Below are 11959 nucleotides of genomic sequence, written 5' to 3'. Positions count from 1 at the left end.
AACAGTCAGTAATGACACTGTTGGTTGTGCTTCATTAAACAGTCAGCAATGCCACAGTTGGTTGTGTTTCACTAAACAGTCTGCAATGGCACTGTTGGCTGTGTTTCACTAAACAGTCTGCAATGGCACTGTTGGCTGTGCTTTACTAAACAATCTGTAATGCCACTGTTGGTTATGCTTCACTAAACAGTCAGCAATGACACTGTTGGTTGTGCTTCATTAAACAGTCTGCAATGGCACAGTTGGTTGTGCTTCATTAAACAGTCAGCAATGACACTGTTGGTTGTGCTTCACTAAACAGTCAGCAATGACACTGTTGGTTGTGCTTCATTAAACAGTCAGCAATGCCACAGTTGGTTGTGTTTCACTAAACAGTCTGCAATGGCACTGTTGGCTGTGCTTTACTAAACAATCTGTAATGCCACTGTTGGTTATGCTTCACTAAACAGTCAGCAATGACACTGTTGGTTGTGCTTCATTAAACAGTCTGCAATGGCACAGTTGGTTGTGCTTCATTAAACAGTCAGCAATGACACTGTTGGTTGTGCTTCACTAAACAGTCAGCAATGACACTGTTAGCTGTGTTTCACTAAACAGTCTGTGATGCCAATATTAGTAGTGTTTCACTAAACAGTCAGCAATGCCACAGTTGGTTTTGCTTCACTAAACAGTCTGCAATGGCACTGTTGGCTGTGTTTCACTAAACAGTCTGCAGTGCCACTGTTAGTAGTGTTTCGCTAAACAGTCAGCAATGCCACTGTTGGCTGTTTTCATTAAAACACTCAGGGATGACACAGTTGGTTGTGCTTCACTAAACAGTCAGCAGTGCCTTTGTTGGCTATGTTTCAATAAACAGCCTGCAGTGCCACTTTTGGTAGTGTTTCACTAAACAGTCAGCAATGCCACTCCTGTTGGTTTTGCTTTACTAAACAGTCAGCAATGCCAGAGTTGGTTGTGCTTTACTAAACAGCCTGCAATGCCACTGTTGACTGTGCTTCACTAAACTGTCAGCAATGGCACAGTTGATTGTGCTTAACTAAACAGTCAGCATTGCCACTCCTGTTGGTTTCGCTTTACGAAACTGCCAGCAATGCCACAGTTGGTTGTGCTTTACTAAACAGTCAGCAATGCCACTGTTTGCTGTGCTTCACTAGACAACAATGTCATCACTAGACAGTCAGTAATGAAATGTGCGGTTTCTTCTTCAGAATAGGGGTGGTCGGGTTGCCTAGTGGTTAAAGCGTTCGCTCGTCACGCCGAAGACCCGGGTTCGATTCCCGACATGGGTACAATGTGTGAAGCCCATTTCTGGTATCCCCTGCCGTGATATTGCTGGAATATTGCTAAAAGGGGCGTAAAACCATACTCACTCTCTCTCTCTCTCTCTTACACACACACACACACACACACACACAAAACAACTAACTCGCAGCATATGTTGACCATTTATTGGTTACGAAATAACATTTAGTGCAGCTATTTCATCAAATCTGGGACGGGACCACGCTTCATCTTCTGTAGGATACCACTGACTGCATCAAGGGAGCCAATCTGGAAGATGTTGGCAGGTCTCGATGCAATTAGGTGGATTGTGGAATTGGCATCTACTTCCCTGATAGCAACAACAAATACCTCAGCTTTGGCTTTCAGATCACCAATACTGGCAGCAATGGCCTCCCGGTCCTCCCTTGTGGTGTTCCCATCGGTAAACATGATGACATTGTTGGCAGTGCCATTGCGGTCACCATTGGAAATTGTACTAGTTGCCAGCTTGATGGCATCGCTTATGTTCGTAGAGGGACCCTCTTCGTATGTCTGCTGCTGGAGAGCTGCCAGCACACCCGACTTGTTGTTGTTATATTCAGTGAATCTGAATACCACTCTCGCGTTTGAAGAAAATGCTATCAATGCAACATTAACTTCATGACGGCCTATGTCGGTAGAGTTTACCATACTCTCTTGGAAGCGTTTCATTTCGTCAAAGTTGGGTTTGCCGATGGAGCGCGACACATCTTCTACAATCAGGATGTCTAGCCATCGGTCTGGAAAACAAACGTGCGATATTTAAAGATTGTTCCTAGTCTGTAGATGAAGGGACTTTGTTGTTTGTTACAGTGTTACACATATATAGATAACATATATAGATATATTGATAGATAGATTTGTAAATATAAACAATTAAGGGAAGGGATGGCTGGCTCTATTGTCTGACATGATTCTTCGTGTGAAGGTGTCAATACCGCGAATTTCTTGTTTTGTCCAATACATAACAGACTACGAAAGGACAGGTACAGGATAAACATTTGTGGCTTTAACTTTAAGGCGAGCATTCACCCCAGATCTTCTTAAGTCTACATTTATATTCTGACCGAAAGTTTTCCTGATATGGGCATTTTGGAGTTTATAATTATTATTGACACTAAATGTATTCAGCATCTTCCGCATAAGCTGCTGCTACAACTACCACAACTATCAAAAGAAGTCCTCAATCGTGAAGTGTGCAATTCCTAGGACTAGTGTTACCGAACTACTGTTCATAGAGGTGACAATTGTGAAAATTGCTTTTAATTGTGATAATCAGGGCATGGTCTTCATGACAGTTTTAGAAGGGTGGAAATCAGTGTCTGCACGCCATGCCAGTTTTTGAAGTGTGACAATCAGAGTGTGCACACCAAGAAGGTTTTTGGAGGTTGTTAATCACGGTTTGGACGCAATAGCTGTTTGTAAAGGGTGGTAATTAGTGTGTGAACGCCATGACGGTGTGTAAAAGGTGATAATCAGGTTATGGTCCCTATGACAGCTTCAAAGGGGTGATAATCAGAATATGGTTTCAAAATTGTTCCGAATGAGGGCAAATAGTGGTATCGTCTTACGAAGTTTTAATGGGCTGAACATCAGGGTATATCCGCCACGACAGTTCTTCATGCATGAACATCAGGGTATACCTGCCATGACAGTTCTTCATGTATGAACATCAGGGTATATCCGCCATGACAGTTCTTCATGTATGAACATCAGGGTATATCCGCCATGACAGTTCTTCATGTATGAACATCAGGGTATATCCGCCACGACAGTTTTTCAAGCATGAACATCAGAGTATACCTGCCATGACAGTTCTTCATGTACGAACATCAGGGTATATCCGCCACGACAGTTTTTCATGCATGAACATCAGGATATATCCGCCATGACAGTTCTTCATGTATGAACATCAGGGTATACCTGCCATGACAGTTCTTCATGTATGAACATCAGGGTATATCCGCCATGACAGTTCTTCATGTATGAACATCAGGGTATATCCGCCATGACAGTTCTTCATGTATGAACATCAGGGTATATCCGCCACGACAGTTTTTCAAGCATGAACATCAGAGTATACCTGCCATGACAGTTCTTCATGTATGAACATCAGGGTATATCCGCCATGACAGTTCTTCATGCATGAACATCAGGATATATCCGCCATGACAGTTCTTCATGTATGAACATCAGGGTATATCCGCCATGACAGTTCTTCATGTATGAACATCAGGGTATACCTGCCATGACAGTTCTTCATGTATGAACATCAGGGTATACCTGTCATGACAGTTCTTCATGTATGAACATCAGGGTATACCTGCCACGACAGTTCTTTATGTATGAACATCAGGGTATACCTGCCATGATAGTTCTTCTTGTATGAAAATCAGGGTGTGGTCGTTTTCAGATTTTTGAATGCGTGAACATCATTGTATGGATGCCAAAACAGATTTTAGGGGCGAAAATCAGAGTGTGGACAACATGACACTTTCGAGGGATTGAAAATCAGGTAGTGGTCGGAATAACAGGATAGTTTTGAAGGGGTCAGAACCAGGTTATTGTCCCTATGGCAGTTTCGAGTGCTTGAAAATCAAGGTTTGGACGCCAAAACAGTTTTGGAGGGGTGAATATAAGTGCCCGGTCACTCCGAGAGTTTTGCATGGGTGAGAATCAGGGTGTAGTTTAGAATGGGTGGAATCCAAGATAGGCATGCAAAAACAGTTTTGAGGGGGTTAAGATCAGGGCGTGCACAAGATGACAATTTCCAGGGGCGAAAATCAGTGGATGGTGTCCATAACAGATGTAAATCTTGATGTGGTCTTGATTTGAACTCCATGACATTTCTTAAAGAGTAATAATCAGGGTGTGAACGCCATGACAGTTCTTAAAGGGTGATAATCAGGGTGTGAACGCCATGATAGTTCTTAAAGCGTAATAATTAGGGTGTGAACGCCATGACAGTTCTTAAAGGGTCATAATCAGGTTGTGGTCGCTATGACAGTTTCAAGGGGATGAAAATCAGGGTATGGTTTCATACCAGTTCCAACTGATTTGAAATAAGGCATCAGCGGGCTGAAAATCAGGATATGATCGCCATGATAGTTCCAAAAGGGTGAATCTCCGGGTGTGGCTGCTATGACAGTTTCGAAGTGATGATAATCAATGTGTGACCGCCATGACAGTTTTAAAATGGTAATAATGAAGCTGGAATACTGCTGAGTGCGGCGTCATACAGCAAACAAACAAACAAACAAAAACAACAATCTGACATGCCATCATATAGCTGAAAAACTCTCTTCAAAGGTGCGTTGACGAGAACCTACGTGTACACCTGGTACCATGAAAACCAAACTGACACTGACACTTGTAGTCACCAAATTCAAGGATGCATTTGCCCCCATTAGCACAAGGTGTCGAAAGACAGGGATTGTTGTAGACTGCAAAATAAAATATGAAGCTTAATTAGTTTTCAAAAAGTGTTTCAAAATAAGAATAAAAGACCCAAAGACAACATCTATGCAAATGCTTAAGGGTTTTTGAAGGTTACTTATCAGCATCTGGACGCCATGACAGTTTCTTTTATTGTTATAATCAAGGTGTGGTCGCCATGCTAGTTTTTGAAGATGGTAATGAGTGTCTGAACGCCATGATAGTTGTTAAAGGCTGGTAACCAGTGTGTAAACGACATGCTCGTTTGTACAGGGTGATAATCAGGTTGTGTTGGGCATAAAAGTTCCAAATGAGGGACAATCAAATAGGTGCAAATCAAGATTTGGTTTTTGATGGAGGTAAGGTTCATGGTGTGATCGCTGTGAAAGTTTAGAATGGGTGTAAACGAAGGTATGGACGCCAAAACAGTAATGAGGGGGTCAAAGTCAGAAAGTGGACAACATGACAGTTTCTCAGGAGTGAATATCAGGGTGCGGTCATAATGACAATTTCAAAGGTTTCAAAAATCTGAATGTGGTTACCATGACAGTTTTGAAGGGGTCAGAATCAGCATATTGTTTCTGTGACATTTTTGAAAGGGTAAAAATCTGGGTATGGACGCCAAAACAGTTTTGAGGGGAATTTCGAAAAGGTGAACATCAGGGTGTGTTTGACATGACAGTTTCAAAGGGGTGAACATCAGTGTGTGGCTACCATCACCGTTTCTATGGGGTACAAATCAGGTATTAGCGGGTCGGGCGTTGTCGACATATCCTATTCACAGGCGAATCAAGATACTGTATGTACGTCAACGACGACAGGACATGGGTCTGGAGGAACAACTACAATACACAAACTGTACAATTGTCGAACTGATCTTGTGAACTTCAGGTGCTGGTTGGTTTCATGGACTCAGTGGACACAGTGGGTGTTTGCTGCTAAAAAGGGTTTCAAGTATATTCAAGGCATGAAAAATGGGATTTCTATTTGCAACCAGCCAACTTTGATATTTCTCTTAGTAAAATATATCCTTAAAATAGTACATGACCATTGGTCCGAAACGTGTTGGGTGAGATAGTCACTTTATGAAGTACCAAGTGAGTTCAAGATAATCGGAAATACATTATCGTTGCCAGTCGCCATACGCGAAAATACAAAACATCATCCATCGTAATCACAATCTCATTAAAATCAGATCAGATCTTAGTTCTCGCTATCGATTATCAAAGATCTGAGGACATCCCATTACCGGTCAGGTCAGAACGACCTTTCATCCGACCAATATAAAGCGTCGCTTACCAGATCATGAAAGTGACAGTCGGAATGTATTTTGTAATGATGCAACCTCGAAAACGTCACCACAGAGTATTCCGAACGGCAGTTACGGCCCGTACGACTGATTCCGTCAAAATGATCGTCTATCTCTGGCTTCCGTGGGATAAACATTTGAATGGAGGAGGCGTTGCACAGAACGTAGGAAGCACCGCCATACAATCTCAACCATATATCAGACATTCCAAAATGTTTGTTTGTTCAGTTCAAAATTTCAATCGAGAACTGTGTCGATATATTTTTCAAGCGTAGACGGACATGGAAGTCGCCAGTTTGAAATGAGTGACGTACAGATCGAAAAAGCTGCTATCTAATTGGCTGATGTCAATTTCTTGTTAGTCAATTAATTCGTCGGTCAAAGTTCGCAAAATGTCGTTCTGACGTGACCCGTATTGTGATGTCCTAAGCGAGAACTTAGATCTGATTTTGATGAATTTGCAATCACAATCTTCTTCTCCTCAGAAACCACATGAACAATGTAGCTAAAGCTTCACACTTTTCTTCCCACCAATGATGACACCTGAATTTGTTCAAGAGGTTTGAATCCGATTGTTTTCGATATAGGGATATTACAGTAGGTCTATAATACCATTCATTTGTCATAATAATGCGGATCTTTGATCACTTCTGGTTCAATGTCTTACTTTGAAGAGCTAATGATTTAGTTCAAACTTGTTGTTGTTAGTTATTCCATAGAATAATACGTAAAGCGTCAATAGGGCAGGAGATATGCGATACATGTAAGCGACAGTAACCAACTTACCCCTTCGGCAGCACGATTGACAAATCAGCAGGAGAAGCAGCAGTATTATCGGATCCTTGAAGAATCAAAATTTGAAACAATTGAAAGTCTGCTTCAAAATTAAAGCAATTAAATTTTATAAAAAATCGAGGCAGGCAAACCGGTGGTTGACATATGTGGTGAGATTTGTTTTCTGTCAATTCTCAGCAGCAGTATCACATGAAAAAACAAGCCAAAACGATATATAATACATGAACTGCGGGGCAAAACAATGTTTTTTATGTAATTGAAATTTTGTCAAATTATATTATGTCTATTTAACCAACAGTTTGTAAAAGGTAATTAGTGGCTGAGTCATTGTGTGTAAAAATGATTTGAAGATACGAAATGAATTTGCAACCACTCGACCACTGCCATGTTTGAAATGTTGTACATTTCAGCGGAAAATCGTAATATATTTATTAAATACTCATCATCATTGGTTTTTTTTAAAGTTATATATGAAGTTATGAATGATAATACAACAATCTCCAAGTATTCTTTCAGCGCTGATAACGTGTCAGTACAGTTCCTTTTTTTATGTATACTCAACAACAAAAGTTCCTCTGACACAAATATTTCAGTGTATTTTTCAAACAAGTAAAGTTTGGTTTTCCATATTGTAGTACATGTATGGAATCAAGTCACAAAAACGCAACTGCTACAGAAAAGCAAGCATTCCATGCAAAAGTTGACTTTTATACAAGCCCCATGCATATCACTACCCAAAATGGGTATAAAAACATGTGCGTTAACGGGATTCCATATGCATTGTTTAGCATCGTGCTGACAACAACCACTCAGAAAAACAACAAAATTACGCAATTATTCAACATTACGAAATGCCAAGCCTTTCCGAAAATGAGCGTCTGTGAGCCATTGGTATGCTTGAAGCAGGATCGAGTCAACGTGATGTTGCAAGACAATTTAACGATCCACAGAAACACTATTTGGTATGTATGGCAACGTTGGCAACAGACGAATGCAGTCAGAGACCATCCTCGGAGTAGCAGGCCACGTGTAGCCAATAATCGACAAGACAACTGGATTCGAACAACACACCTACGAAATCGATTTCAGCTAGCAACAGTGACTGCAAGAAGCATCCCTGGACTTCGACGAATATCTTCACACACCGTACGTCATCGCCTCAGAAGTGCAGTGATTGTCGCCAGAAGACCCGCCAGACGTCCCATTTTGACAGGAAACCACCGTCAAGCACGTCTACAGTGGTGCAGACAGCGTCTACGCTGGCCGGCTATGCAGTGGGGACAAGTTCTATTAACTGACGAGTCTCGTTCTCACCTCAGCCACACCGATGGACGGATTCGAGTGTACCGACGTCGAGGTGAACGTTACGTCAATCATTGTATCATGGAAGAAGATCGGTTCGGGAGCAGCAGCGTTATGGTATGGGGTGGGATAACAGCAACACAGAGGACCCGTTTGATATTGTTTGAGGGAAATCTCAATGACTGCAACGAGATCATCGGCCCTGTTGTTCTACCGTTTTCGCGTCGTCATGGCCCAGGCATTATCTTTCAACATAACAACGCCCGGCCTCATACTGCTCGACTTGTTCAGGATTATCTTGTTCAGGATTAACTTCGAATATGGACAGATATCCCACAGGACTTTCTGTAACACCTGGTCCATTCCATGAGACGAAGATGTGTTGCTTGCATTGCAACCAGAGGTGGACACACACGCTATTGATTTGTAAATTGAGATTTTGGCATGTTCATGGCAAGTCAGCATGGCAAATTAAACCATTTGAACACTTACAGGAGTCCTTTATCTGTTGCAAACCACAATTGTTTTAGATTTGGTAAAAAAAACATATCTTTGCATTAAATCATATTAAAAGTCACAGGAACTTTTGATGTTCAGTATATATTTCATACAACATTCACCTCCTTTCCACTGTTATCCCTTTCTCAGCTGTAGTAGCCTGTACTCATCCACTTTCCAGCTCTTGGCTTAAATACCCGCACATAGTGTAGGTTGGCCTTATCTTTAACTTTATAACACAGAAAACAACTTACCTTCTGCATTGTCAAGAGTTGTACCCAGTGTGGTGCTGCTGCGAGTGACGGAATGGTTTTATATGCTGGAGTTGATGTGTAACATGTGTAGCCTATGAAATAGCTTGGCTGGCCCCACTGCAAACACGAAAACGTCGTTATTTTCCGTATATGGTCATTGGGAAATAACGTTTTGTGGATGCTTTCTCAACATTGGTTTTCTGTCCAAATAACGTCGGTATTTGACATGGGAAATTACTGCGATGAACGATTTTTATCAAGCTCCTCCCTCTTCAGTGTAATCCAGCGTATACCGGTTTTGCTTGTTATCAGCCTTCATTGGTCAGCTATTGCGCGTTGTTACAGGTCGGGGTTTATAATAACTTACTCAACGTTTCCATTCTGTGCATTCACGAATTCGTGGATTGTTTACAGCACGTAATTGCTGTTACGTCGCAGCTGCTGGAAGCTGTACGTGCATTAATTAACGTAACCAGGATCGACAGTTTTAGCACAGTGGATTTGCTGTTATGCCAGTCGATACTTTTTAAGTTGATTTAATGGCATTACATAGAACTTCTAAAAATCAATAAAACAATATATATAAAATCCAATACATTTCTCATGCAAAATATCAACGAAACTCTTTAGGTCATTAGTTTTTTCGAATTACAATATCATAAGCATTGGTAATAATCACCACATGTGTTAATCTTATCAATGTCAGTACCCGAACTTTTAGTCCACACAATAATTGTGTGTTTTCGCAAACGGTCGAGACGGATGCGCAAACGATTTACATACAGCTATATTTGTTGGAACGGTTCGCCTTAACGGAGACAGGATAATGACGTTCACGAGTTCTAAGAGATATATGCACACAACCAGTTTGTCCTAGTACCATACTATTATACTTAACTTCTGCCCCGCCCTTATAAAAATAATATTGTCTTCGATGAAGCAAGTCTAGACTTTTCAAAAGTCTGAATCTCCCATCTCACTGGGGCTCCTTTCCAATCTAAATTCAGTTGATTGTTTCCATCTCAAATGTATTTCAGTTTCTAAGAGTTTATCTAGCTCACAACCTGAGTAGTACGCACATATTGAGCTGACTGTTGCCTTTTAAACATTCTATAGATAAAAGTCCCGAGTTCTGTCAGAAGCTGTTCGTAAGATTGATGGCATATATACAATATTTTCAATAGTCAGAAATGCACTACTCTTCAGCCTCAATTGATTTTGTTGATATGCTAAAACCCAACACATCTGCAAACTGTTACTGTTGTACATGGTTTAATCAGTGAAATAAGTATGATAATGGAACATTTTGCTTTCATACCATCCCAAGGTAGCTACAGATTACATAAAACTGTAGTTAGTATGTCACCGTCCTTAAAAATGTATTTGTTCATCAAAGACACTTACGATTAACATTCTATTCACCATACAAGTAATCGTTTTTTAGGCCACAGTCAGACAAAGAGCAACGTTGACGAGTTTGATGACATTTTCGCCCTCCTATGAATATTCCTGTCCCCGGAAAGACCCCATGTTCCTTGGAATATCGTTGATTCGTTGAAAATCATATCACGTACCTAAATAGCTGGATAAGAAACGCTACTGATAGCCTCTAGTCAACCCCTAAGTGCTATTGCTTAATGTTTATCCAACTTGGCAGGGAATATTTGCAGTGGCACACGGCAGCATTGTCTGAAATCGTGTGTTATTTGCCAATTTTAGGCCGCTATATCTATTTATTACCCAATAAAGTCAGAGAGAGGGTTGAGAAGGAACTCTGATAACTTTACAACACTTTTGTGGTAAAACATTATTGATATTCTTATTTAATAACGAATTATAAGACTCTGAATATTAATTTGTATGCAACCTAATTTGGGACTTTTTCACCAAAAGCCCAAGTTAGGGCTCTCAAAAATCATAAATATATTTATTCATAAAATTGAGAAATCTAAGACATTCAATACCATTATGCACGAGCATGCATTTTCTTTATGGAGCAAATTTAGTTAAACAATGTGTTATTGATACTCCAAAGGTAATTTAGCATAAAATATAAGGAAATCAACTGGTATTTCCCACTTGAATCAAACTATATTTTCTCGAGTATAGTGCGCAGGTTTTCTTCACAAATATACAGCTGTACAATACACGCAACAATGAGTTTTGTTAAAAAAGGCAAGGAAAGGCATTCCCGAGTGCACATAACACCTGAAATACCATGTCAACAAATCTATACTAAAGTACGCAACATAATCCTCAGCTGATATAACACTATCTGGTATTGAAATTTATCTTTTTTATGTCTAATCTATTTTATCAGTTTTATTAAAAATTACATTCAATATTGTTTGAATTTAATTTCGGCGAAATATATACTCAACAACAAAAGTTCCTCTGACACAAATATTTTAGTGTATTTTTCAAACAAGTAAAGTTTGGTTTTCCATATTGTAGTACATGTATGGAATCAAGTCACAAAAACGCAACTGCTACAGAAAAGCATGCATTCCATGCAAAAGTTGGAAGCCCCATGCATTTCACTACCCAAGAATGGGTATAAAAACATGTGCGTTAACGGGTTTCCATATGCATATGTAACAAAATTACGCAATTATTCAACATAACGAAATGCCACGCCTTTCCGAAAATGAGCGTCTGTGCGCCATTGGTATGCTTGAAGCAGGATCGAGTCAACGTGATGTTGCAAGACAATTTAACGATCCACAGAATCACTATTTGGTGTGTATGGCAACGTTGGCAACAGACGAATGCAATCAGAGACCATCCTCGGAGTGGCAGGCCACGTGTAGCCAATAATCGACAAGACAACTGGATTCGAACAACACACCTGCGAAATCGATTTCAGCCAGCAACAGTGACTGCAAGAAGCATCCCTGGCCTTCGACGAATATCTTCACACACCGTACGTTGTCGCCTCAGAAGTGCAGTGATTGTCGCCAGAAGACCCGCCAGACGTCCCATTTTGACAGGAAACCACCGTCAAGCACGTCTACAGTGGTGCAGACAGCGTCTACGCTGGACGGCCAAGCAGTGGGGACAAGTT

General features: G+C 40.6%; 1 protein-coding gene across 1 annotated transcript; it reads right to left on the bottom strand.

The window, feature by feature from the left end:
- Positions 1–1433: 1433 nt before the first annotated feature.
- On the bottom strand, positions 1434–9000 carry LOC139472834 (cartilage matrix protein-like). Its single transcript, XM_071255305.1, has 4 exons — positions 8896–9000; positions 6833–6887; positions 4632–4745; positions 1434–2042 (listed from the first exon to the last, which is right to left on the bottom strand). The coding sequence occupies exons 1-4, from the start codon at positions 8902–8904 to the stop codon at positions 1477–1479; spliced, it is 744 nt and encodes a 247-aa protein (XP_071111406.1). The 5' UTR covers positions 8905–9000; the 3' UTR covers positions 1434–1476.
- Between the last annotated feature and the right edge of the window lie 2959 nt (positions 9001–11959).

This window comes from Haliotis cracherodii, unplaced genomic scaffold (genome assembly GCF_022045235.1).
Source record: "Haliotis cracherodii isolate W230 unplaced genomic scaffold, xgHalCrac1.p SCAF_25, whole genome shotgun sequence".
NCBI classification, from domain to species: Eukaryota; Metazoa; Mollusca; class Gastropoda; order Lepetellida; family Haliotidae; genus Haliotis; species Haliotis cracherodii.
Note: the sequence above shows the minus strand (reverse complement) of the source record. Positions and strands in the feature narration are given on the sequence as shown.